This window comes from Pan paniscus, chromosome 1 (assembly GCF_029289425.2).
Source record: "Pan paniscus chromosome 1, NHGRI_mPanPan1-v2.0_pri, whole genome shotgun sequence".
Taxonomy (NCBI): domain Eukaryota; kingdom Metazoa; phylum Chordata; class Mammalia; order Primates; family Hominidae; genus Pan; species Pan paniscus.
The window spans coordinates 21,824,691-21,852,508 of NC_073249.2; the positions used below are offsets into that span (position 1 = coordinate 21,824,691).

Genomic DNA, 27,818 nt, shown 5'->3' on the forward strand with positions numbered 1-27,818 from the left:
CACCAGCGTGGAGGCCCCACAGGCTGGGCCGTGGCACCATCCTGGGACTCGCCTCCCATGTGCTCGCACCCTTCCTTGCAGCCCTGCACGGGGCATCTGGAAGCAGCATGGCAAAGGGGCACCACCCGCAATGTGACGCGCAGTCCCGCCAGAGGCCATGCTCACCTACCCCAGGGCCTCTGAGGGAGTGGCCACTGACCCAGACACAAGGCACCAGGTGGAAACACTGGCACCCATCTTCAAAAACCACTCTGAAGCCAGCATTTCCCTTTATTTCTGGATGGAAACGGGGCCATAAAAGCAGAAATCAATATTTTTGTTTGAAAGATGCAGTCATGCTAATTTCACTTTTGGCTAAAACCGAGACGATAAAAGAACAGTTGGGTGTTTATAGGATGCCCTCAAAGTGAGCTGGCTAAGTGAGCTGGGCTCTAACTTCACTCACAAATTTATAGTACAGCTAAGAAGGCCAGTCTGTCCATGAAAGGGAGCCGAGACAAGACGAGGGCGGCCTCTTCCAGGCCTGTGCCAAGTGTCCTTGGGGTCCCGCCATGGTCCACACTTCTGCAGCATCTGCAGAACATGTGGCTGGGTCCTGCCCAGCAGCAGGGACAGCCAAGTGGGGGGCAGGCATGGTGCACACCTGGGGAGGCCCCTGGTGCAGAAGCAGCCCCACAGTAGCAGCCCCATCCAGAGGAAGACCACTCCGGAGGGCCACAGGCCTCTGCAGCCCTGGCACTGCCGCCCAGCCCTCCATCTCAGCGGGATGTGCAGGGCGAGACAGGAATGCAGGGACGCTCTGCCCCTAGGTCAGCCTCTTCATCCGCCTGTTGTGCTTGTCGATGGTCAAGGTTGCCCTGTCCACAGCTGCTGCAACGCCATCCAGGGCTTCGTCTTGTCTCTCCAGCTCACTCTCGGCCTCCAGGGCCAGCCCCTTCATCCTCCTCAGGATCTGGGGAGAAGCACAAGATCACAGCAGAGGCTGCCATCTCTGCAAACTCTAGCACAGACAACATCTCCCCCTCTCACACACCCAAGAGCCTTTGCGTGACCACCTGGGCGATGCCATCTGCGAGCCAGCGGGAGGGAGCCGGCAGCCCAGCACCAGGGTCAGGTCATGGCTCTGCCTCTGCCAGTACAGGCCTGGTGAGATGAGGTGCCTGCCCCACCTCCTGCCAGCTGCCTGCCCCCACCTCCTGCCTGGTGCAGTGGCCACACCCTGGCCTGCCATCTCCAGGCTGCGGAGTGCTCTGTTTGGCTGACCTTGTGGGAGCGTTGCATGTGGGTGTGGAATTCCTGCCCACAGTGGGGCAGCTGGGGACCTGGGCAGGCAGCTCGGATTTGAGTCCCAGCTCTCACCCAGCGACTATGCTCATGACCTGTCTGCATGTGGGTCCCTAACTGCAGACTGGAGTGGGAAAGCAGGATTAAAAAGAAACACAACCCCCTTCTCTTGTCTCTAAGTGTGAGATGTTTCATGCACAATGCAAATGACAGAATGAAACTCTCCATACGGTGGAGGGCAGCCAGCACCGTGGGGGTGTGGGAGATGGTCCCCGGCCCAGCAGATGCAGAAGGTGGAGGCACGCAGGGCTAGGCAGGTGTGGATAGGGAAGGCTGGATGGGGTGGGCCGCCCCAGGAATGCTAGCACAGAGATGTGTCCCCTGGTTGCAGCAGGGGCGATGAGCTAAGGGCTGAGCTGGTGCTGTGTCTGTGGCTTAATGAGCTGTGTTCTATGAGGAATCTAGGAAGGTGAACCACACTGTGAAGCGCTGCTTTACACACTCAGCCTAGGTCTAGAAGCCTCATACGCCCACCTGACAATGGAGAAGAATACACTGGAAAGGAAACTTGAGTGACCCACCACTTGCAATAAATGTCCATGTCCTCTTTCAGGGAAAGTTCTGGATCACTGCTTAGGTCAGGAGAAGGAACCCTCAGTGCTGTGTACCCACCAGTTGGACAGCAGTGACCATCCAGGGTCTAGGGGGTGGTGATCTTGAGGGGGGCCCCTACAGCTCCTCTGGTTGCCTCTAGGAACAGCACACCTGAGCCCTGGGGGAGCAGCCTCCCCACGCTCCGCCCAGTGACATGGCGGGAGGCTCAGCATCCTGTGGGGTTGGGCAGCCAGGGCAGGTGATTCAGTGCTCCCCAGCAGGGTGGCCAGCAGTGGGACACATGCAGCTTGGGATTCAGGGTCACAAGCAATGCCCCCGCCTATGGTCCGGCGTTCATCTGACCCATGAGAAACAGTATGAAGGCGGCCAGGACAGAGGGCCAGCCGGTCAGATCCAGCTCCCTCCACTGAACGGTGTGGCTCACATGAGATCACAAATGCGAACAAGCTGTGAAAACCGGAAAGGGCCCAGCCAGGGTGGCTGCCATGCTGCAGAAGGAGCCCTTCCCCGGCCAGCTGCCCAGCCCCTCTGCAGATGGCACAGGGAGTTGGGGGCTGAGGTCACTCACAGGCACACGGCAGAGGTGAAATGAGCCACATGTCCCTTTCCAAACCCGGCCTTCCAGCTGAGATATTTGTCATAAGACAGATGAATAAATGCTTGACTAGAGCCCCAGTCCCAGACAGCAGGGCTTCTGCACCCTTGGGAGCTGGCAGAAACTCCATCTGTTGAGTCATGACTTAGATCGCTGGATGGGGCTCTGGAAAGTATATGGTGGGGTCAGTGGCTCCAGGAGGACGGGCAGATGACCTCACACAGGAGGTCTTTTCCACCGCCTGGCCCATGATCTCACGTGGCCCACACCCAAATTGTGCCGTGACAGGGAAGAAAGCCTCAGCCCACCCCTTGCTGGCTCTGCTAACCTGCTCCCTTCTCACCTGCCCCTGCTGTCAGTGTGATCCTGAGGGCATTGCTGGAACCAGCAGGCACAGCCCTTGGAAGGGATGGCTGGGCTGCACACTCACACTGTCCCTGTGCCCACATCCTGTGAGGAGGCCTCCTGGAAGCCAGGGACATGGATCCGCTCGGGATCTGGTCTCAGTCCCTATGTCCCTCGTCAACCATACTAAAATGTGATTTAAGTGTATTTAGAATTTAAATGTCCTTCAGGGCCACAGGGCTCCCATGAGCTGACGGCTGGGGAGATGGCCCAAGCCCCTGCCAGGACCCACAGCTCCAATGCCTCCCACTAGCCCCTGCATCAGCTCTGCCCTCTCCATGACCATGGCGTGCAGTGCTATCAGGAGACACCACTATTTGTCTTTTCTGTTAATAACTGCATGTAGAAAACCAGGAAACATGAGAGAAGTTAAGGAATAAAACAAAATCTGCCCATTATACAGACCACTGTTAGGCTGGCACCATCAGTGACACAAGCACACTCCTATCTGGCTTTTTCCCCTGTCGCTATGTCCATACACTCTTGCGAATAACTCAAATTTGGGATTAAAGTACATACACAACTTTGTCTTCTGTTTTTACCATCCTATAGCTATCCTGAATGAAAGCTGAGTTATTGGATATGCAATGTAAGCTGACATTGTTCTAAGAACGTGGCACATTTTATCTGTTTCACAGAGAGGGTGACCTGCCCCCGGTCCTGAGGATACACTCATTGCACATAGAGATGCTGTGAGGCATGACCCAGACCACATCCCGGGTCACCGCCAGAAGTCCTATATCCCTTACAGATGGTGGCAGGGCCCTGGGACATCCAAGGGAGGCTGGGCCAGGACCTGCTCTGGCTCTCTGACTGGAGTGTCTTTGGCAGGATGACACTAAGAGTAGCTGAATAAGCTGTATTAAATCTGTCTAACCCTGACCCAGATGTTCAAAGGTAAAAATGATAGGGAAAACAAACAAAATACTGTACTGAACCCAATAGACATAGAGTACCATTTGACATACATCAATGCCAATAATTATTAAACATACATCATATTCTTCTTTTATATACAGTCCTAGCAAGCCACCATGAAGGTTACACTACCTACGGCAAGGCCCAGCAGAGACCCGCAACAACTCAGGGATCAGGAGCCACATGGAGATCAGGACCACAGGGAGGCATGAAGCCCGTCCACCTGGGGCCACCTCCACACAGACCCCAACAGCCCCACACTCCCGTTCACTATCTTCCCCACATGACGCCTGTCCCCCAGGATCATCTCCAACAGACCCAGGCAGCCCGGCACTCCTGTGCGCCACCTTCCCTGCAAGGCTGAGTGGCGCGTGCCCAAGATGCTGGCCGTGCTAGTGACCCTGCTGTGATGTGATCACTTTATGTTTCATGTATGGAAAACTTCACTACGTAACCCATGAGTATGTACAATTATTCTCAACCTAAAAATATTGTCTATGACATCTCCCCAGAATATAAAGAAGAAAATAAAATAACTTTTTTTTTTAAAAAAAAGACATCGAATTCATGCCTTTTTCTAGTGCATAAGAAAGCAGTGGGAATAGCAAAAATGTCTATAGTTTAGGGTTTTGCCTATTAAGCACAGTAATAATATGCACAATTTATTTGTGACTAAGACCAGCTGATCTGCCTATAGAAGCGGAATATTTTATTGTGTACACAGACAAAATAAAGGCTGGCTCCTGCTGTACTTTTTGATTTGAAAATGTCTCACCACGTTGAAGGCCTTAAAAGAGAACTCATTCCAAATAGCCTGTTGAGACCCTTGGCCTGCCTGCCAAAATTGCACTTGAAGTTAATTAATAGCGCAAAAACACAAGAGCGATCTATACAGCTGCTAGGTCTGCAGACAAAGAACATTCCTGAGCGAACCTTCAAACTGCTAGTGTCCTGGAGTGCGGATCCAGATTCTTTTTCCTTTGAGAAGGGACTGAAGTAATTACATGGCATCGTGTGCATTCCACATAACAGGGATGGAAAGAATGGAGAATGTGAAGTCTGGCCAAACCCTAGAAACAGTTGTTCCTCTGCGGCCTGGGGTGACAAGCCATCTAGCCATTGTGCAGGATGCTGTCAGCTCCGAGGCAGCCAGTGGCCTCACACAGGAACCTTCATGGGCTCTGAGTCAGAGGCGAGGCACAAATCAGACTTCCTTGAGTCCCTGCTACGTGAGTAAAGAAATCCAGGAACCAGCCTTCCTTCCAGCCAGTTCGACCTCCACAGAAACTACCTGATTAAAAGTGCTTTGGGTTTTGGGGGAAACAAACTTTTATAAACTTCAAAGAAATAGAGCAAGGAGTGCTTAAAGGACAGTACAATCCAGGCTGGCCCTGGGGCATGCCTGCGAGCCAGACCTGATAGAAGTGTTCCTAAGAGAAGCTGCAGCTTAGAGCATCAGTGGATGCCTGGCCAGACCCATGGCCAGACTCTGCGGTCCTGAGCGGCTTGTGGGACCCGCTGAGGGCGTCAGAGCCAGGAAGGGGAGCAGCCCTAGGTGACTCAGGCAGGCAGCAAGAGGCACAACCTGAACAAAGAAACGCAACTGAGCGTGGCTGACACTGCCAGCTTATGGCCATGGTCCCCCAGGATAGCACCAAAGCCACTTTCCTCCAACACATCCGTGAGGAGGATGCCCTGGGCGCTGTGGGCCTGGCCGGCTCCCTCATGCCCTGAGCAAAGGCTGTTCTGGAAGAAAAGCTTCTGCTTGCTGCCCTGCTAGGAAAGTCTCTGTCTCCACAAAGCTCCTGCAGACTCGGAGGAAAGCATCACCAACATTGTCTGGGTTGACAGCGACATAGGCCGGAAGCCCTGCAGAGCAAAGACAAGAGAATTTAGCATTCTCACCATTTCCATTTTGTTTATAAAGGCAAAAAATAAATATAGAAAAATAGCCTAATGAAGTAGGGTGGGCCCACCTACAAAGCAGCTGTGTGTCCATGCGCGCACCATTAGGGCAAGGCTGAGTGCTGGGGGCCTGAAGACGTCCCGGGCTTGTGCGTTCGCTGCCACCAGCAGCCCGGGAAGACAGTGCTCCAGAGGCACGCAGGGCCTTGGCCTCCAAACTCTGCAGGACATCGGCTCTTGTGTCCCATGGGACATGTCTGCTCTGGCTCGCCTCGCCACGCCACGCCGGAGTGCGGCACATCACCGTACCAAGCCAAGCACCGAGAGCAGTCTGCTGTTAGCTGGGCTGCCCTGGCCGTGTCATTAAGCTGACTCACTGAGGAACTGTGAATTTTCTTGCAGTGAGAAATTAGCAACCATTTAAGAACAGAGCTGGGATAAATCAAGCTGTCTACAACTCAAAATAGTTCTACCAGTTGGGGCCATTAATATGCTGCAGAGAATGTAAAGGGGGAAAATTGGCTCTCACCGCAGCCAAGCTCTGGAGGCCGTAAAGAACACTCTCTGCTGCGATCTGTCACACTCGGCACTCGCAGACCACCCTGCGGCCCGCCCAAGTCCCCTCCGCTGCATTCCTGGAGGCCAAGGTGGTCTGTGCACTAGCGGGGGGGGCAGATGCAGGGCCCCCCTCCTCAGGACGCCCCCGCGGCGGTGGGTCGAGGCAATGAGCACGGCGGCCTCGCTGCTCAGAGGGGACTTTGATTCAGCCGGGCCAGCTGAGCTCACTCCAGGCGTGCACAGGAAATGCCATGCAGAGCAAGGAGCTGGGCCTGGACTGGATTGTCCTGCCCAAGAGCGCTCCCTGCTCCTAGACCAGGGATGGAGATTCCCATTAAGAGAGCCGAGTGCTTGAGGGACAATGAACCCTCACTAAAGTGTTCAGTGAATGTGAACTGAGTGCCACTGAAGGTGCATCGCACACGTGGAAGAACCTCAGTGGTACCCTCAAAATAGGAAACAAACTGAAAATGCACTAAAATGTGGCTCTTCCAAGAGGTTGGCCACAGCCCCACAAAACCCACTTCCCAGCCTGAACCAACACGGCCAGAGCTGTGGCCAATGAGTCTGCTCCCAACTTGCCAGGCACCTCATGCTCTGCCCTGCGCGCTGCGGCCCGGTCCCCCTTGCCTCTCACCTACACCTTGAGGCGGGACGCTGCTGTGCATGGAGGGGACAGGAACAGGGCCCAACACTCAGGGCTGTGACACACAGCTCAGCAGCAGCCACAGTGCTGACCCCTGCCATTGAGGGCCACTCTGCAGCCTCACTCTCCCGGTGGGTGACACCTGGCCCAGTGAACCTACCTCCGGCATTGCTCTTTCATCCTTCAACACATGATGTCAACAGCTGCACAAACCCACTTCCCAGCCTGAACCAAGACTGCGTAATACCTGCTGACCACATTTAAAGGCTAGCAAACGTGTCAAAATGAACAGAACAGCTAAGCAGAGGATCCATACAGAAACAGGAACAGGCAGCCTGCACAGCACTATAAACCCATGGCCCAGGAGACCAGTGCAGAGCGCTCCACCTACAACCGCAGGAGCCCATTCTCCTCTGCACCAGATGCCTCCATGGGCCACAGGCTGGGAGATGGGCCACGGACTGGGAGGCAGCCCTCAACAAGCCTAGAGAGATGGATCCACAGCAGGTATCTCCTCCAACCACAGCAGAGGGAAGCTAGCAACACGGCAAACTGAAGTGTTTACAAATTAAACAACCAACAGGTGATGGAAGGGAAATTAGTAAATTATTTGAGATGAATGAAAACAAAAGCATGATATACTAAAATAGTCATGTGCTGCCTAATGATGTGGATGCATCCCGAGGAACCATGGCTCGGGGTCTCATCGTGGGACAACACTAGAGTACACATACACACACTGAGGGGGCAGGGCCTGCGGTGCCCGGCTGTGTAGCGGGGCACACGCCCCCAAGCTGCAGGCCTGCACGGCACACCACAGCACCAAGCAGCACAAGTAGCTGGAGCACCACGCTAACTACCTGCACATCTAAACGTGGAGAAGGTGCCGTAAATGTGCAGCATAAAGATACGAAATGGCATGCAGTATAGAGCGCTTCCTGTGAGCAGGGCTGGCAGGACTGGACGCGGCCCTGGGTGTGTGGTGAGTGAGCGTGAAGGCTTAGGCATGACTGAACACTACTGTGGACTTTATCAACACTGCACACTAAGGCTCCACTAAATTTATTTTAAAAAGTCTTTCTTCAGTAACAGGTGAGCCTTAGCTTCCTGTAACTTTTGTATATTACAAACTACGATTTTCTTTAACTCTGACTCTTCTGTAATAAAATTTCAAACACAAACACTATATAGCCGTGCCAGAACAATTTTTCTTTATATTCTTATCCTATATGCTGTTTTCGCTTTTTAACTTATTTTATTTTTTACTTTTGAAACTTTTTTTTGGCCAGGCACAGTGGCTCATGCCCATAATCTCAGCACTTTGGGAGGCTGAGAAGGGAAGACTGCTTGAGCCCAGGAGTTCAAGACCAGCCTGGGCAACATAGGGAGACTCCATGTCTACAAAAAAAAAAAAAAAAAAAAAAAATTAGCTGGACGTGGTGGTGCACACCTATAGTCCCAACTACTTGGGAGGCTGAGGTGGGGGAATCACCTGAGCCTGGGAGGTGGAGGTTGCAGTGAACCGAGATCATGCCACTGCACTCCAGCCTGGGAGACAGAGTGAGACCCTGTCTCAAAATAAAAAATACAAAAAACCTTACGACAAAGCTACAGTAATCAAAACAGTGACATTAGACCACAAAATGGAATTAAGTGAGAAACCAGAGATAAACTCATATTATCTATGGCTAACGGATTTTCAACAAGGGTGTCAAGACCATTCAATGGGGAAAGAACAGCTGGTTTACCAGATGGTGTTGGGAAAACTCGATCTGGACACACAGAAGAATAAATCTGGGTCCTCACCTCACTCCGCACACAAACATTAACTCAGAATGGGCTCACAACCTAAAGAGGAAACCAAAACCACAGAACTCCTAAGAAAACATGGGGGTAAAGCTTTATGATCTGGGGGTCTTAGAGCATTTCCCTTGATAATAAGAGGACCACTGTGTACCCCAAAGACTTGAGAGCAGGGCCTCAAACAGATGCTCACGTGAACGCTTACAGCGGCATTCTCCATAGCAGCCCAAAGGAGGAAACAGCTTGTACATCCACCAACAGAGGGGTTTTCAGTGCATGGGCCCTGAAAACCGTATGCCAAGTGAAATAAGCCAGGCACAAAAGGACAAGGGCTGCGTGACTCCCCTGCTGTAAGGAACCCAGAGTGGCAGGCTGGCAGAGAGGGAAGGCAGAGTGGTGGGCGGGGGGCTGGGGCAGAAACGTGGGTTCGTGTCTCACAGAAACTGTTTCTGTGCAGGACGATGGTGGTGAATTTCATTAACTCCACTGAATTGTACACTTAAAAATGGTTAAAATGGCAAAATTTGTGTTTTATATATTTCACCACAATTTTTAAAAAGTGAATAATGAGAAACACCCCACTGCTATAACACGTATTACCTTTCACAGCCAGGGCCTCCATGACACCCAGCACTTGCCCCGCACACTTGGCCTTCATTAAAGCGACAACTGGGAGGACAGGAAAGGCTTGGGGTGGGGCGAGTCCTCCAAGCCTGAAGTCCCACTCAGCACTCGGTCAAGCACTCGGTCTCTGCTCGACCTGTTCAGCTGGTGCAGCCTGGTAGTGGCCTTGGGAGGGCTTGTCAGGTGCTGGCCTCCGGCCCTCAGCACGGGTCCCACACTCTCTCCTGCCAGGCCCTTTGCACCGGTAGTTTCCCAGGTGGTTTCTGGGTACCGGTTGGTGTGAGCATCTGGGACCCCAAGGGCTGTGCCTGGCATGGCCTCCTGTCCCCATCACTCTGAAGCCATGGGCCCTGCTCAGCCCAGGGTCCTGGGTCCTCTGCAGTCATGCCCAGCACAATGGGAGTTTGGGGGGCATGGGCACAGGAGTGGCTCACCCGCAAAAGCAGAGGGTGGGGGTGGGGGTGGGCGGGGTGCACAGAGGCGGGCGAGCAGGCGTTCACCGTCACAAACCCATTAGCCAAAGAGCATACAGGTTAAAAGGGAAGGCGTGGTGTTTCCCTGTGATGCCGCCTCCACCCAGCTGCCGTAAGTCTGAGTTACAGGGCGCCCTCAAGCCACGTGCATGCAGGGCCCCCACACCTGGTCCAGGGCGCCCCTGGGACATGGCCTCCTGCCGTGTGCATGTCGGGCTGCAGGGCACCCTGTCCCCATTCCCAGCCTCTTCTTATGGATCAGCATTTAGAAAGTGCATGCAATGTGGTGTCAGGGGCATGAGTAATAGGAACTCATAGTAAAGGCACAGATCCCCAAACATGGTGGCTTAGCTCAGCGATTCTATCTGACTGCTGTCAAGGCCATAAATAAAAACAGCATCACAAAACCTCACAGCCCCCCAAAATATTGACCTCCTGCCTGCGTCGTGATGAACACTTGACATGAACAGCCTGGAAAAGCAGGAAGGTACGGGACGCTGAGAGCCTGAGTGGAGGAGGAGCCTGGCCTCCCCGCCCCTCCTCACTCACAAGCAAGGCCCACTCCTGCCTGGCTAGCCTCGGAGGGTGGGTGCTGCGTTCAGTGCCCCCGCAGAGCCCAGTCACCTTGGGGGTGGCCAGTCCCACCATCCCCTCTGGCCATAACCTGTTCTCCAACTTGCCTGCTCCACACACTCCCAGTGGGCCCAGGCAGGAGAGCGACACTTGTGTCAGGTGCGCTCAGGACAGAGCATGGTGTCCATGCAGCTTCTCCTGCCCCCGGGGACTGCAGGCGCCCAAAGTCACATGGGGCTGTTGGCCCCCGACATGGTCGGTGAGCTCAAAGAAGCCAGGGCGGTCATACACTGATTAAGACCCTTATTTCAAGTACTAGGGAGACACTCTGTGAATATGATTATCTTACATTCATTAGGTACACATACATGTTTTTTCCCCTGACTAGGAGAGGACACAGATTAATTGAGGAAAGTTTAGATTAGAGACATCAGGGACAGGGAAGTGAGGGAAGCCAGACCAGGAACGGGGGTCCCTGAGGAAGATGCAATGCATTCTCCAGTTCCTAAAAAAGAGAAACAAAAGGAAAGAAAGGGATGTTACCTTCTGAAGATAGTTTCATAGAAGGCAGGGAGCCCCAGAATGACTTCAGAATGTTCCAGCAAATCACCAGAACTGGTCCACATGGGACATGACGCTGTGGAGTGGGCAGAGGGTTTCTGCCAAACAAAGACGTGAGGACAGAAACACCTGGCTCCCCACATGCCCAGAAGCTGCCGTCCCACACCTCCACGTGAGCCCTACCTGAGCCCCAAGTGAGCCTGACCGCACCCTCAGTCTCACCCCCGTCCCAGCACCAGGCTCGGCTCCCTGGGAACCCTTTGACTTTGAATGGAATGAGTTGCATGGCTTTCCTGTTACCATGTGTGTTTGCATTTGTTGTTTATGGAGACGTCACAGGCAGTGGTATGCTGGTCGCCCCATGCCATAAGGCAGGAGGCTGAGGCGTCACCCAAGCAACCCCTGGGACCTGCGCCCACAGGGACCGGCCATGGCACATCCGTTCCTATCAGGAACCACGGCAGGAGTGCAGCAGGCTTCTTTCCCACCATCAGGCACCAGCGAGGCTCCCACCCACTCTCCCGCCAGACTCAGTGTCTGTCGACACTGAGTGTCCACCTGCTTCCTCCCTGGAGACAGAGGGACGTGGACACAGCAACCCCAAAGCAGGACAAGACAGATGAGGCTGCATGAGCTGGAGTGTCCCAGGGAACTGCCCTAGACCACCTCCAGTTCTACTGTGTCCAGGCACCGCGTCCATGGCGTGGGCCCCAGTGGATTCCACAGCCGCAAAGAGGAGCGGACAACAGAAGCAAGTCAGGGGCTCTGTCAAATCCACCTCCTACAGCCCCCGGCCCTCCACCCTCCACAACCACAGTGACACAGTGGCCAGGGCCCCAGAGACAGAAGGGCTCGCCGTGTCACCCCTGCCTGTCCTGTGTGATCACAGCCACCCTCTCCTGAGCACCCCCAGTTGCAACCCACACCACTGGGACACGTTTCAGCATGATGGCTTTAATAGCATCTGCAACAAAAACCACAGCTGGATGAAGGGGGGTTTCGTGCATTTTTATTTTCCCCAGAAATGTAACTCACTCTGGCTTCTGCTTGAGCTTCAACTGTGCACTAGGAATTCTCTAAATAGGAAACACATGTATTGCCTCAAAAAGACAGTCTCCTGTGAAACTAGGCTCCTCCTGCAAGGAAGGGGGCCCGCATCTGACCAACGTGCTGCCCTTGTCCCCAAGGCACACCAGGCCTTCCTGGGCCCTCCCAACCCCATACCTTGGGTGACTGCTTCCTCCCGCTCTGCCACTGGCCTTGATGCCACAGTCCTGAATGTGAAGCCTGTTCCTCCCGGTGTTGAGCCACTGGGCTTGCTGGATCTTTAATGATGGCAGTGCCCATGCAGCCCCAGGGGAGACACAGCCTGGATGGCTGGTGGGGAGCCCCACTCACCCTCAGCTCCGTGCAGTCACCTGACCACCTCCCCAACGCTCCCGGGCTTTGAGGTGAAGAACACGCCACACGTGACAGGAGAGTCTGATGTGTGGACACTTGAGGGCCTCTCCAACTACATGGCCACCATTGCAATTAACAGGTAAAATTCCTATTTTTTCATCTTAAAGCTTTGCTCCTACTTCAGTCTAAACACAACCGTGGGATACAGTGAGCATCTCGGCCGTGGACACCTTTGTGGGGTGTGGGAGTGGGGTGTGCTCAGATCCTGCCAGTCTCAGCCACGTGCCGAGGCACTCTTAGGAGGATGGCTGGGAAAGAATCAGGTAAGTCTATCTTTACAGTATTGGGATTTCTCAAAAACCCCGAGCAAACGAGACCCAGGCCAAGAATGTTCTGGAGGCAGTGAGTGTATCTGAAGGTGACTAGGAACCTGCAGAGTGAGCTGGCTACACCTACCAGGCAGTGCTGTGTGTGCCATTACCAGACATGACTAAGTGAGGCCGGGAGGAAAAAGTGACAGGCCGTGTCCACTTGAATTACCCCAGAGCAAATATGAACACCTTTTTCCCCAAACAAGCTGGCCTCAAAGGAGTTTATGCCTACACAGACACGTAAAGTAAGAATTGGTTTTTAAAAACAGGCATAAGAGACAGAGTGTCTTTATCCACCTCCTGGTGGACATGGGCAGAGCCATCCACAAAACACTCCCTACAAAAACAGGGCCGGGCCTGACAGAGCCCCAGACCCACCTGCCGACTCAGAGGCTCAGGGACGGGGAGCCCACGCCCTGCGTGGACACAGAACTGCAAGATCCAAAGTGCACAGTCTCAGCCCAACAGACAGCTTTGCTTTTTCCAGGAATCAACTGTAGGGGAAGACGAGACGGAAGCTGCACCTGGAGACTGCATGTGCACCACATACCCTGTGGGACACGCCCTTCAGCAAGGGCTCAGAAGGTTGGAGCACTGCCTGGATACTGGATGGTGCTGAGGAACGACTTCCTGTTTCCTAAGGCAACAGTGGCAGTACGGTTCTTTCTGAATGGCTCTTATCCTTTAATGATACATATGGAGATATTTACAAATGAAGTGATATGATGACTGAGTACAGCTTCAAAAATTACTTGGAAAGCCAGCATGTTAGGCAGCAACCTCTGGACAAGACAGGAGTATTTACACTGAACATTAAAATTCTAGCCTCCCAGGCACAAAGTGCTGAGCCTCCCTAAGAACCAGTGCTCAGCACATGAGGGCTGAGTGAGCCATGCACCCGACTGTGCATGCATACAGTGCACACACAGAACACGCAACACACAGCAGGCATGTACCTGCATGCATGCACAGTATACAGAGCACACATGCACGCACATGCACACCACACACAGAGTACACATACATGTACAGTACATGCACGCTCCACACACAAGACATGCACATATACACATGCCCATGCACAGTACACACAAGGTACACATACAGCACATATACATGCATAGTACATGCAACACATACACCACATGCACAGCACACACATGTGCGCACACAAACACACATAACACACACGTACGCACAAGTACACACACATGCACATGCACATACACAGTACAAGTACATGCATAACATATGTACACATAGCACACATAGTACACACAAATGCACAATGTGTACAGTACATGCACACTACACACAGCATGCACACGTACATGCACGGTAAACATACACATCTGTGCACACACACACACGGACATGTACAATGGGTGCAGGTGGTAGCCAGGGCAGCTGTGTGTGCATAGGAATGTGTCTGAATGTGGTGCATGTTGTGTTCCAGGAAGTATGTGGACCTGGGACGGACACTGCCCTTCCTCCCTCCCTGCAGCTGCCGAGTGGAGGCCAGCAGCTCCTCCTTGGTGCGAGGCCAATACAGATGGATGACCCAGAGCTTGTTTGTGGTCAGAAAGGCAAGAGGAGCAGCCTGCGGGAAGACTGGGACACAGCGCTGGCTGGCATGGCACTGGGGACATTTTACCTGGGTTAGTTCCTGGGTATCCGCCTCAGAAAGGGCTGGCAGGCTTGTCTGCAGGTGCAGTGCTGTGCCCTCCTGGTCTCCTGCGGGTGGCTCACGGTGCAGGGTACGGCCCATCAGCCCAGATGCTGCAAGGAGAGCAGATGGTCAGCAGTGACATCTCTCAGAGGTGCAACAACCCTCGTGTGCTCTGGATGGCAGAGCGTGGTCTTTGAGGCGGTGTTCCTCCCGCCACCACACGCAGGACTGCTTCCTCTCTCGACCTCTGTGAGCCTTGCCTTGCCACCCAGCCCTGAAGGATTAGGGTCTGCAACACTGCAAACAGATGGTGGCCACTCTGTACCTCTCAGAGTAAAAGCCCTACATCCCAAGTGGTTTTATTTTATTTTATTTTTGAGAAAGGCTGAAGATTTGGAGTAAAAAACACAAGAATCATTGAACTCTGGTGAAATGCACATCACACACGACTGGGGAACTGCAGCGACATCTGAGCTACTCTGCAGAAGGCTGAGGTTCTGGAGAGCACAGGAAGTGGCCCACAGCCCAGGCCAAGCACTGCCACACGTCTGCGCCACTGAGGTGGGAGGTGAGTCAGAGCTGCCCGTGGTCAGGCTCAGAGAGGACCTGGGTGTTTCCGCCCTGTGGTGAGCCTCAGGGCTCCAGGCCACCTGCCAGAGGCAGTCTCGCTCCACAGAAGGTGGCCCAGTGTGCCTCCTGCAGAGGCCACCTGCCCTTTATTTACAGAGCAGCTTCAACAGCAGCCTTGACACCCCGGGGCCCAGATAAGGGCGCAATGTTGTTTGCTCTTCTGCAGCACACGCAGCTCCCCTACATCTGGTGCAGCCGTCATTTACGAGGATGTCAGGAAACAGGCAGGGAGAGTGCAGCTGCAGTGCCAGCTCCTGATGGGGCAGGCAGGCGGGTGGGTGGCCTCAGCATCCCTCCCAGGGTCCTACCTCAGCCAGCAGAGCCCGTACCCTTCTCAATCCTGATGAATGCAGCCCGGGAGCAGTGGCCAAGCGTGACCTCAGAAAAGGAGAGGAAAGGGGGGATACCTGGGGGTGCACTCTTGCTGGGGCCAAGGGCATACCCCCTCTAGCCTATCACTCCCTAAATGATCTTGACAAGCTCACCTTCCAACCCCACCCTCCACAGGAGAGATGCCACCTCCAAGATGCCACCCCTGCCAGCCTATCACCCCCCAAATGATCCTGACAAGCTCACCCTCCCTGACAGCACCCGGCTGAGCAGAGAAGGACCAGCCTTGCCCAGGGCCACAGGGGACTGAGCACAGGGATGGCCCTAAAGAGGGAGCAGCTCCAGGCCCAGCAGATGGGTGCGAGTGCAAGTGGGGAAGTGGGGTGAGACTCAGGTGGGAAGTAAGGGGCTCCCTTCACAGATAGCACCAGTGGGACAGATTGACCAGAGGGCTGTTTTCCTATCCCACTCTTCAGAAACAAACTCTGGTTACAACCAACAACAATTTCACAACCTAGGTTTGCAACACCCAAGCTGTATGTGGGTGCTCTCTGGGAAGCTGCGGCCCACTACTGTGCTTCTCTGAATTTGTGCATTACCCATGGGAGCCTGCAGGCCCTCACATGAAGCTGCTCACTGAGGAGCCCTTCTCTGAAACACTGAGCCACAGTGCACAGGCCAAGCTAGGCTGGAAGACACAGCCACAAACTCAGAGGTTGTGTGCCTCTGGTGACCTGAGATCACAGGGTGGCCCCCGTCCACCTCGCAGCACCAGCACAGCCTAGGCCACAGGAATGGAGGGGCACAAACTGCCCAGCCTGCGCTGCACCAGTGCCTCCTTCCTCCAAGAGCCCCATAACCCACCCCGCCCTGCCCAAGGCTCTCGTAGTCTGGTCTGCAGTGTGCTGTCTGCAATGTGCTGTGTGATGGTCTATAAGCCTGCTATGTGCTGGTGCCCTTTGACTTGCTGGGTGTTGGGAGCTGAAGGACTGTGTGCTTTCCTCAGCATCTTCTCAAGCTGCAATTCCTTGGCTACAATGTGGGCTTTAAAAAACAACAACAACTATTTATTTTGTAGAGATAGCATGTCACCTAGGTTGGTCTCAAACTCCTGGCTCAAGTGATCCTCTTGCTTCAGCCTCCCGAGTAGCTGAGAACACAGGCATGCAGCATTACAACCTGCTAATTTTTGTGTTTTTGTTTGTTTGTTTTGAGACGGAGTCTTGCTCTGTCGCCCAGGCTGGAGTGCAGTGGTGTGATCGCGGCTCACCACAACCTCCGCCTCCCAGGTTCAAGGGATTCTCCTGCCTCAGCCTCCCGAGCAGCTGGGAGTACAGGTGCACACCACCACACCCGGCTAATTTTTTTTATTTTTAGTAACATGGGGCTTCACCATATCGGTCAGGCTGGTCTTGAACTCCTGACCTCGTGATTCGCCCGCCTCTGCCTCCCCAACTGCTGGGATTACAGGTGTGAGCCACCGCGCCTGGCTTAATTTTTGTATTTTTTATAGAGACGGGGGTCTTAATATGTTACCCAGGCTGGTCTCGTCCTCCTGCACCCAAGTGATCCTCCCACATTGGCTTCCCAAAGTGCTGGGCTGCAGGCATGAACCACCGTGCCCAGCCGACACAGGCTCTTAAGGGCAGAGCCCCTGGGCCTCCCTACCTAGGACATGGCTTTCATTTCAGCACCTGAGGCTGCGTGACAGAGACACTCAGGCCGTTCTGGAATTTTAACAAATAGGACTTTGCTTAAACACTCAGAAGGCTGGACAGAATGCTTATGCCTCAAGCCATGGATGTTTCTGCTGGGCCCGGTGGCTGGGGTCCTGGTGAGGCTGCATGCCGCCATCTCCAGAGCCACAGTGCTCGTGGAGCTGCTGAGTCACTCTTTTTAACATTTCTTCCAGGAAAGCTTAATTTGGTTCTGTAAGGATGGTTTCTGCCTTGGGGTCATGAGTGACTGCAATTAAACAAAAGCATCACAGGTGGTTCACAGCAAGAAGGGTGGGGTGACTCGACTGTCCGGGAGTAGGAAGTGTTCCAGACACCTATGCACAGCCTTGCTGGCCTGGGGGTGCAGGAAGCCAGCCCAGGAAGAGCCCAGGGCACACTGCTGGCTGCAGAATGTCTTGGTCATCTGGAAAGAGAGTGCCCTGAGGCCACAGGCCCCTGTGCAAGACACAGCTCTGTCTTCACTGCCAGTGCTGAGGAGGGGCTGCCTGCACCTGCCTGGGAGCGGGGACCTGGGCCACCAGCCTGTCTGTCTCCAGCAAGCCCCTTCCCTCAGCCCTGGCCTCCAACACTCACCTGTCACCCAGGAAAGGCCTCTGCTGGGCCTAGTGGGCCTGTGAAGCTAGCGCACAGGTAAGGGCAGCGTAGGGAGCTGAATGGAGGAGACAGCAGCTTGTGTGCTCCATCTCCCACTCAACCAATACGCACGCGCAGGTGGGGGCTGAGCGGCTTCCTCTGATAGGCTCCAGGCCAGCTGATGCAGTACCCCCAGGCTCCCCAGTCAGCCCAACCCGAGCCCGCGGTGCCACAGCAGGCTCCTGGGTGCTTCAGCTCCAGTGGGAACTTCCCTGCCTCAAAAGACGCCTGGCACTAACGAACTGCAGAGACAACCTCAGCCACCCCAATGCTCTGGTCCTTTACTAACTGCCCACTCCATACGCCTGCCTCCTGCCCTGTCCTGCTGCTGGTGCTGCTGTGCAGACAGACACACGGCCCAGGGAAGCAGAGGTACAGGCAAGGCTGTCATCAGGGAGCTGGAAGCCCAGGCAGGCCTTACCCCCAAGACAGGCAGTGAGTGACAAAGAAAAATCTCAGTGATCAAACAGCCTTCAAATACGCTGTGCACAGCAGGGTAGAGGCTCACGCCTGAAATCCCAGCACTCTGGGAGGCTGAGGTGAGAGGATCACTTGAGCCCAGGAGTTCAAGACCAGCCTAGGCAACACGGCAAGACCCCATAATTAAAAAAAAAAAAATTAGCTGGGCATGGTGATATGTGCCTCTAGTCCCAGCTACTTGAGAGGCCAAGGCAGGAGGATGTCTTGGGCCCAGGAGATTGAAGTTACAGTGAGCTATGATTGCACCACTGCACTCCAGCCTGGATGACAGGGCAAGGCCCTGTCTCTAAAAGAAAAAAATAAATAAAAAGAAAAAGAAAATACTGTGCATGTCCCTTGGTAGGATGTGTGGGAAGGAAACCTCACCCTGTGGCCTTCCTCCCAAACCACAGCCCAGGCTGACTGCAAGAAAATCTGAGACGGAGGCTGCTGTGCAAGCCCTGGCCCGGCCTCCAGAAGGCTGTCAGAACCCACAGGGCCCAGAGACATGTGAGGAGGGTGATTGTGCGGTCCTGGGTGCTCCTCAACGCAAGGACGAGTGTCTAGAATAAAATAAAACATGCACTTGGCACGCAGCCCTGCAGAGGTCTCTGGAAAGGCTCCCCGCCCCGGGTGTCCCTCCCTGACAAGCGCCCGTCCGGTGTCGCGAGGCTGCCACCCTGTGGCCACACGTGCACCAGCGCTCGTCCCAGAGGCAGGGATTTCTGAGACATCCGTCATGGTTTCCACCTCCAGGGAGCCCACAGTTTCCAGCTGAGAGCAGTAAACACAGGGAAGCTGGCACAGAGTCCCTGTGCCTACGCATGGACAACAGCAGCAGGCGGCAGGCAGAGGCAAGTCCTCAGAGCCACGAGTGCCCCACAGACTACTGAGCTCCCATCAAACGGGGCGCCGCCTTCTTGCTAAAACAGCACCAGGCAGGGCACCGCACGCTCCAACCCCTGCATGGAGCCTCTTCAAGAACACCCTCTGGAGGCACAGCTGCCCCCATGAGACCAGCACTTACCTGGACAGGCCAGGTTGCCCATGTGGGTGAAAGTGAGCACGGAAAGGTGGCACAACAGTCCCCCACAGGAGCAACAGTCCATCCCACACATGCAGCAGGTCCCTGTGGGACTGTGTGCTGCGTGTGCCACATGGCAAGATGGCTGCCCCAGGTACTCAAAACACCACGGGCCGGGTGCAGCTGTGCAAGTGAAAAGACGGTGCTCGCTGTGGCTACAACCCACACTCAGGTGACCTGAACTAAGGGGGCCCTCCTAGCCGAGCAGGGAGGGTGACGCCATCAGTCCTGAATCCTGAATGCACGTTGAGGCCCCCAGAAAAGGTCATGATAGCCCTCTGACCTCAAACAGCACAGATTGCACGAACCCACTTACAAACAGCAGCCTGCGGAACACAGGAGTGCTCGCCACCACAGTGCAGCCAGGTTGGCAACATGGCAGGGCCACTAAACACACTGAGTGCTTCTCTACTGGGACCCTGGAGAGCAGTCCTGAACTCCATAGAATGTCACAAACTTCCTGCCTGACGCCACACATACCCGGGGACCCCTCTTCAGTCCCCACACCACCAGTCCACAGCACGTCACATACCTCCTCCCTGAAGCCACGTGCGGGAGTACGCCTGTACCATTTACCTTGAATGTGGGTGAAGACCTCTGCTTCCTATGCTTCTGTAGCCTGTCTCCCACTAGGACACTCGGGTTCAGGCCTGCACTTTAGTGACAGCAGCTCATGGTGACCTTTGATCTCATCTTGATCAATGGATTTCATTACATTTCACACCACATGCTCCATTCCATAGGGGTCAATGCCTCTCTTTGCAACCCCTGACTTTAAGACATATACAGAAAGGTGGTAGGTTTTCTGTGATTCAACTACGTGCTGCGTATCTAAGGTGTGCACCTTTCATTTTTAGGGTGTGTATTCAGCCCTGGAGCTCATGGGACTCAATCTATTATTATGTGTATTTCTTTCCGAAACTTGAAGCCATCTGGAATAGCAAGCAAAACATTTTCATGTTAGAGAAACAGGTTATAGGAACTGAAATCTTTCTCTTAAGAGAAAAATTAGAGAAACCGAAAGGGTAGCAAATATCTCTTACTTTTAACAGACACCTGGCAATTAAAATCCTGAAGAATACAGCTTTACATGCTGTACGTATAGACACGCATTATAGTGTGGATGTACATGTCACATACATGAACAATACATAGGCATTGATACACATGTGTACATATGTATACATGCATGCGTATTAGCTATAATGCTAATATTAGAAAATGGAGTCTTTTATGACATTCAGATTTCTTAATCAGAGCTCGAAGACAAACTGCAGGGGAAAATCAGTGGATTTTACCATGGCAAGATAAAAGATTTCTGTAAGGGAGGAAGAGACTCTAGAGGAAGTAGCTATAGCCTCTAAAGCCAGCCAAGGCTGATGGACTAGGATAGTAGGAAAGTCGTGCACATCTGTGGGGGAAGAAAGCACATGAGGAAAGAAGAAAACACAACAGGCCATCCATAGAGCAAAACCTGCAGGGCCAAAACAAATACAACGCATCAGAGGCCCCACCTCCTAACCAAGGAAAGGGTAAAGGCAAGAATAACACCAAGAGGCCACCAGCCTCCCATCAGACGGGCAGGAGCATGGCGGCTCCTAGCACATAAGCCTCGGTCCTGTGCTAGGGAGGAGGTAGGCCAAACGTGGTGGACGTGCCAAGACCCAGGGTGTCTGCCCCTCAGCCCGGCCCCCAGGACAGGCCAGCTGAGCATTCACAATCTACAATGGAGTCTGCGGGAAGGTACCATGGCCACTCCACACACATCTGAGAATGCCACAAACACACGGAACCACGCTGCACAGTTCTCCAACACACAGATCCCTAATAGCATGTTTGGGCGCCAGGCTAAGAAAACCTAGATTAAATGCCCAGGGAAACAAGAGTGGGCAAAGTAGGGGTGATGGGAATGGCCCCACCAGGGGAAGTGGAGATGGTGCCAGTAACAATCCTGAGGTGCTGGTTCCCACATCAAAATGAGGGGAGATGACAGAGACAACAGCAGGAGCTTCCTTTTGCTCTGATGCACTCATTCTGAAAGCCCTTTCTGTGTCGTAGCAGGTTCTGCATCACCATAACTGAGCACCTGAGACTGGGTAATTTACGAAGAACAGACCTTTAGTCAACTGACAGTTCTGTGGGCTGGGAAGTCCAAGGGCATGCCCTGGCTTCCACCAAGGGCTCTCGTGTTGTGGCAGAGACACTCAAGGGGGAAGCGGACACAGGCAAAGAGACAGAATCAGAGGGGCATCCTGCCTCCTAACAACCCACTCTTGGGAACTAATGCATTCCCAGAATTCATCCAGGCTTCCCAGAGGGAGCACTCACTCACTACCATGAGAACATCACTGAGCCACCCAGAGGGCAGAGTCCTTGTGACCAAACACCTCCCAGCCCTGCCACACTGGGGACCAAATTTCCACATGAGCTTTGGTGAGGATAAACTGTATCCAAAGCATGGTACCAACTGCTCTGGAATTCACGCACCTATCAAGTGTACAGTTAACTCTCAGTGATTTCAGATTCACAGATGTCAAGTACAAGGAAAATGGTCTGGAATTGTTTTTATGTATAAACAAACGAGCTGTCTCTAGCAAGCTGGAGGCCAGCAGCTGCTCTAGGTGACGCATCTGTTAGGCATTTCCCACAGGCGTGCTGAGTCTGCCTGTAATTTTAGAAGTCTGTGCACGCGCTCACTGCCTTGTCGGTCACTAACCTGCATGCCAGACTGAGCAGCTCTTCTCTGCGGGGGAAGAGGTTCTTGCGCTTCTGAGCACAAATGCATCTTCTAACAGCTCCATCTTCTTGCTGAACTGCACTTCTAAAATGGGGATAACCTCTGGCATCTTGGCAGATATCAAACGATAGGCCATGTCTGGCTTTCCAATAAACCGCTGGCGGATGCTAATTTCGTAAGGTGAGTGGACCTTGATGTCATCCACGTCTTCTCTTTCAAACCTGTGCATGAGCAAAGAACTGGAGTCATGTATTTCCAACCCAGACACAAGGACGGTGAGCCTCCCTGGTTTAACGTGAGACTCTGTTCTGTGGGAAATAACAGCAGGAATTTTTATGAGTATCCCTTCTTTCCCAAAGGGTTCAGAACTGGTCATGGAGACATCTTCCCTGGGCTTTGTTTCCGGTGGTGTCTTCCAAAGCTTGGAGCTAAAGGGCCACCAAGCAGGAGATTCCAGTTCTGTCAGCAATCTGAAAAAGCAAACAAAACATGGAAAACTGGATCAGTTCATTTTTAAGGAGTAATACCTTTTTTTTTGGAAAACGGTTTTAACCTTTGTAAAGCATGTTGCCATTTTACTCTACTTCATTTCCACAAGCACTCCATGAAGCAGGAGGCACAGGGACTTTTATCTCCAGTGTGAGAAGAGAAAGCTGGGGGCCAGGGCAGTGAGGACATTCATCTAGATGCAAAGCCAACCAGCAAAAAGACAGCAAAAATGCACACCTTCTGCCTAGAATATCACTCTGCCCACACCCTGCTGCCTTGATCTGGGTCATCTTGATTCAAAATGAAACCTGTACTTACTGTCTAGGGAGCTATCTAACAGACCTTTCTGCAGTGATGGAATGTTCTACGTCTGCGCTGTCCATACTGTAGCAGGCACACGTGACAACTGAAGCTCTGCCTAGCAGGCCCCTTCCCCCAGCCTCAGCCAGACTCAGCATTAGAGTGCTTCCCCACCACCTACACTCTCAACACCCACTCTCGTCCGCATGCTCCAGATTCCTGTTGGTGACGACTGCACCTCCTCCTCAGAGTACACTCTGCACCCTGTCTTTCAGCCTCTGCTGGGATTGGAGTCTAGTTGAGCATCTACAGGTGTGGGGACAGAAGCTGAGGAGAACCCGGCATGTCTTGCAGGATGAATCTCCCTAGACTGGGAGGAAGGGCTACCTCTACTGGCCAGGAAGTTTCTGTGGCCTTCAGGGACTCAGTGTCCCCAGCTTCTGCAGACTGCAGCCATGCGTCTACACTGGGGTTCTCAGGGTCCCATTCCTTCTCGGTCATGCCCTCAATGTCACAGCAGATGCCATGCACAGTTAGAATTCAGCCATCTGCAGCAGGAGACTCCAGATTCTGTTTTCACAAAGCTCTGTCCTGCAGCTACAGGAGCTAAGGGCTTCCCTTAGGGCAGATCCAGAAACGTCCAGGCTGTTCCTGGAGCACCCTGAGCTCATTTGTTTCTTTCCCCATGCTGCCCAGCGGGGTGACTGCGTCAGTCAGGTTCTCCAGAGAACAGAATCAGTGGGTATGTTGGGGGGAGAGAAGGAGGGGCTTATTTGAAGGAATGGCTGCCATGGTTGTGGCACTGCACCTAAGCTAACTGCCATGGGCCAGCCTATTAGAATTATTAGCAAGATTACATGGGGAAAATCATGGCTACTTTCACTAACTTCCAGTTGAATGTGGCATTTCCTTCCATCCTGAATGTAGACAGCTTCAGTATTAGTCAAACCTTTGACTGTCGCCAACAGAAGTCTCATCACATTAGTTATTGCAGATCTCAATATATCACATTAACCCCTGCTTTAAAATAACTGCAGTTACTAGACCTGCCGTTGGCTTCAGTATCCCATACATCAATGGGAAGACATCATATGACCTCAGCAAGAGTTTACAGTACACATCCTGCATTTCTTATAGGCCATTCTTAGTCAAGATTATGTATCATTATCCAAATTAAAACAAAAGGTGCACAGTTTGCTGACTGGCGTTTGGGATTTTGATGAAGGTAGATGAGTGAGCACTCCGTGGCTTCCTTGCCCTGACTTATCTCTAAGTGACTGTAAGATTTTTGATGCAGTAGATGGATGTGAAACGTCAAAATGGTGCCCTGTGCTGGCTGCACCCAAGATGGTCTGTTTTAGTTGCCAAGAGCCACACTCACACGTTTTCTTTTACAGTGATGACTCCTAGCCCTATAGTGAAGCTCTAGGGATGAACGTGGAGACTTCTGGTTCCAAAATCATGCCATAGACACAAGCTGGCTCCACTCCTTCAGCTGAAAACCAGAAACAAAGGCACAGCACCAGCAATATCCCAGAACTCAAATGTGAGAATGGGATGGCCCCTGGAGCCACAGAGAAAGGAACAATTCCTAGCAGAGACTAAGGGAATTGAACTTCCACATCTGAGACGTCCCTCATCTGGAGAAAGTTCCCCTGACTCACGGTCTCTAACCTGGAAAAAGTGAGATCGAGGTGAACAACCTGCTTCCCTGCCTCTTGGGCTCCCTGGCAGGAGGCCTGCTCCCACCTCAACCCATGGGAAGCACTGCCAAGGGAGAAACGTCCCTGAGCACAGCCAGAAACAGTGGGGCATGGCAGGACCAGGACGCTCAGCCCTGGGTGCTGTGCACGGTAACTTGGCCTAAGGAGACACCTAGAGCTGCTGTTGGGCAGCAACACGCCATGGGAGATGCAATCCCCAGGACCCCAGGCAAAAGCCCCTCGCCAGCCTCTCCACATGATTGGGACATCCCCTCCAAGATCTACCCCATTTCAGACAGGCAGCACCCTGTTTGCTGGAAATACACGTGGGCAGAGCCACCACCATCGGGGCACTGCTGAGGATGGTAGGATGCTTCTGAGCAGGCAGAAGGACAGGCAGGAGCCTGATCTAAATGGCCGGGGCCGGGTCCAGAAATATTCTGTGTATCAAAGTGGCACCTGGTCACGCACAGGGGATTTTCTTAAAGGTGACTAATTTGCAAATTAGATCTTAAAGGAAACTGATATTGACAAAGAAAGAAGAAAAATCATACTCATACCTAGGAATCTCAAAACTGAAAGGGGACTGAAGGTCCTCTGGGCTGGGGTCCAATGTGAGTCACGTTACACAATCCAAAAGAGATGAGAGACGCACTGCTCATGTGACAACTTACTAGGCTTTCAACAACTGTATATAGTCAGAAGTGTTGCTTTTATTAAGCCAAATTTTCTTTCCTATTACTTTACCACTGTTGATTAAAAAAGCCACACTCTGTAATATATTTTAAGAGATTTATTCTGAGCCAAATGTGAGGACCATGACCAGTGACACAGCCTCAGGAGGTCCTGCGAACATGTGCCCAAGGTAGTTGGGTTACAGCTTGGGTTTATATGTTTTAGTGGGACATAAGACATCAATCAATGCATTGGTTCAGTCTGGAAAGACAGGACAACGCAAAGCAGATGCTTACATGTTACAGGTAGATTCAAAGATTTTCTGATTGGCAATTGGTTAAAAGATTGGTTAAAAGATGGCAATTGGTTAAAAGTGGCCCCCTGGCGTTGGGCCACTCAGTGGCCCAGGTTCTCCTCCAATTGTCCCAGACAAACTCCACGTCATTCTGCTGGTTGGTGGCCTGCAGGTGAGCCGGTGCCTGTGGGTGCATTCCTGTCACCTTTAGTTAAGCGTTATTATCTAAAAACCTGGACTCCCAGCATGGGCACAAAGTGAGACTCCATCTCTACAAAAAAATTAAAAAACTAGGCTGGGTATGGTGGCTCACACCTATAATCCCAGCACTTCAGGAGGCCGAGGTGGATTACTTGAGGCCCAGGAGTTCAAGACCAGCCCGGCCAACATGGCAAAACCCTGTCTCTATTAAAAATTCAAAAATTAGCTGGGCATGGTGGTGTGCACCTGTTATCCCAGCTACTCAGGAGGCTGAGGTGGGAGAATTGATTGAACCCGGAAGGCAGATGTTGCAGTGAGCCGAGATCACGCCACTGCATTCCTGCCTGGGTGACAGAGCGAGACTCCATCTCAAATAAAAGGAAAAAAAGAAAACAAAACTAGCCAGACATGGTAATGCATGCCTGTGGTCCAGCTACATGGGAGGCTGAGGTGGGAGGATCACTTAAGCCCAGGAGTTGGAGGCTGGAATGAGCTGTGATCGCGCCACTGCACTCCAGCCCAAGTGACGGAGTAAGATCCTGTCTCAAAAAGTAAATAAATAAAAACCTGGAATCAACTGAAAGGAGTGTCTGGGCTGGAGATAAGGGGAGGCCAAGGTTGTTATGGAGATTAGGTCTTATAGGTGGCCGCACTTAGAGATGACAGATGGCAAGTGTTTCCTATTCCAACCTTCAGGAGGAGGAGGGCATAATGAGGCATGTCTGACCCCCTCCTTCTTTTCATGGTCTGAACTAGTTTTTCAGGATTACTTTGGAATCCCCTTGGCCAAGATGGGATCCATTCAGTTGGCTGGGGTGCTTAGGATTTTACTTTGGTTTATACAACTAAAGGACCTAGTTTAGCGTTCTAAAGAAAAAGGTCTCAAGTGACAGCCATCAGTTATTTTAGGCAGTCTTGGTCAGCTTTCCTCTCCAGGCAAAACACTTTTGATTCCCTCTCACAGGTCCTGGTTTTAGTCCTCTCAATTTCCTGTGACCCCCTCATTTCCTCAGTGTTCCCCTCAAAGGCCTGCAATGCTCCTGTGCCTCCTGAAGGAGCAGGGCAGGCCACCAGCTCTGATCACAGTGCTGTGAGGTGACCTGCCAAGCACACAATGACATGGGTGCACACACTTTAAAAATCTCTATACAGCCACTGAGGAAAACAGCATGGAGGCTCCTCAAAAAATCAAGGAGGAACCGTTTTGGAAGTGCTGGAAAGGGAAGGGCGTGGTCCCTTTAAATGATATGGAAGAGGGGAAGGGAAATGCTGGGTAGAGGAGGGCGTGGTCCCTGGCTAGGGCTCCACCCTTACGGATGGACAGATGGAGGAAGGTAAAGACAGGCATTTTTGTTTTCCTGCCCAAATGCACTTCCCAAGACCACCCTGGCCTGCCACACCCCCATCCTGTGCCTATAAACACCCTGAGACCCTAGCAGGCAGACACACAGGTGGCCAGACCTCAAGAGGAGCACATCAGTAGAGGGACACAAGGGCAGCTGGATGTCAAGAGGAATGCACACAGGCACCAGCACGACTGTAGGCCACCAACTGGCAGAATGATGCAGAGTTTGGCTGGGGCAGTTGGAGGAGAGCCCAGGCCACTGAGTGGCCCAACTCCAGGGGAAAACCATCTCCCTTCGGGCTTCCCCATCTGCTGAGAGCTACTTCCACTCAATAAAACCTTGCACTTATTTTCCAAGCCCATGTGCAATCTGATTCTTCTGGTACACCAAGGCAAGAATCCCAGGATACAGAAAGCCCTCTGCCCTTGCAACAGGGTAGAGAGTCTAATTGAGCTGGTTAACACAAGCCACCTACAGATGGCTAAACTAAAAGAGCACATGGTAGCACACACCCACTGGGGCTCCAGGAGCAGTAAACATCCACCCCAGACGCTGTCGTGGGGTTGGAGACCCACAGCCTGCCTGTCTGTATGCTCCCCTAGGAGGTTTGGGCAGCAGGGCACTGAAGCCAGCCCTGGCTTCAGTGGCTGGCTTCAGTGCCCTGTTGAATGCCCTGTGAGGGGGACAAGGGAACCTTTCCTATTTCAGAACCACCATGATTTTGCAATCCTGCTTGTGGGTTTACACCTGTTCCATGGTGAGCAGGCCTATGTAAAACTGCCTCCGACGTGAGGAA

The 27,818-nt window shown here is 52.8% G+C and overlaps 1 protein-coding gene and 1 pseudogene across 13 annotated transcripts in view; both read right to left on the reverse strand.

The window, feature by feature from the left end:
• Positions 1-252: 252 nt before the first annotated feature.
• Positions 253-27,818, reverse strand: part of SNAP47 (synaptosome associated protein 47) — a 52,646-nt gene continuing 25,080 nt past the window's right edge. For 6 of the 13 annotated variants that reach the window (XM_063596862.1, XM_063596857.1, XM_063596809.1 and 3 more), the window contains 2 exons: positions 21,993-22,483; positions 11,948-14,511 (listed from right to left, as the gene is read on the reverse strand). In XM_063596862.1, the coding sequence (XP_063452932.1) occupies positions 13,586-14,511; positions 21,993-22,389 (1,323 nt within the window). In that variant the 5' untranslated portion in view covers positions 22,390-22,483 and the 3' untranslated portion in view covers positions 11,948-13,585. Of the gene's footprint in view, positions 953-5,593; positions 5,687-10,729; positions 10,905-11,947; positions 14,512-21,992; positions 22,484-22,739; positions 22,924-27,818 lie in introns of those variants that run through there. The other 7 variants (XM_034948187.3, XM_063596840.1, XM_003814938.5 and 4 more) reach the window with 7 other exon arrangements.
• Positions 959-3,865, reverse strand: LOC103785463 (uncharacterized; annotated as a pseudogene).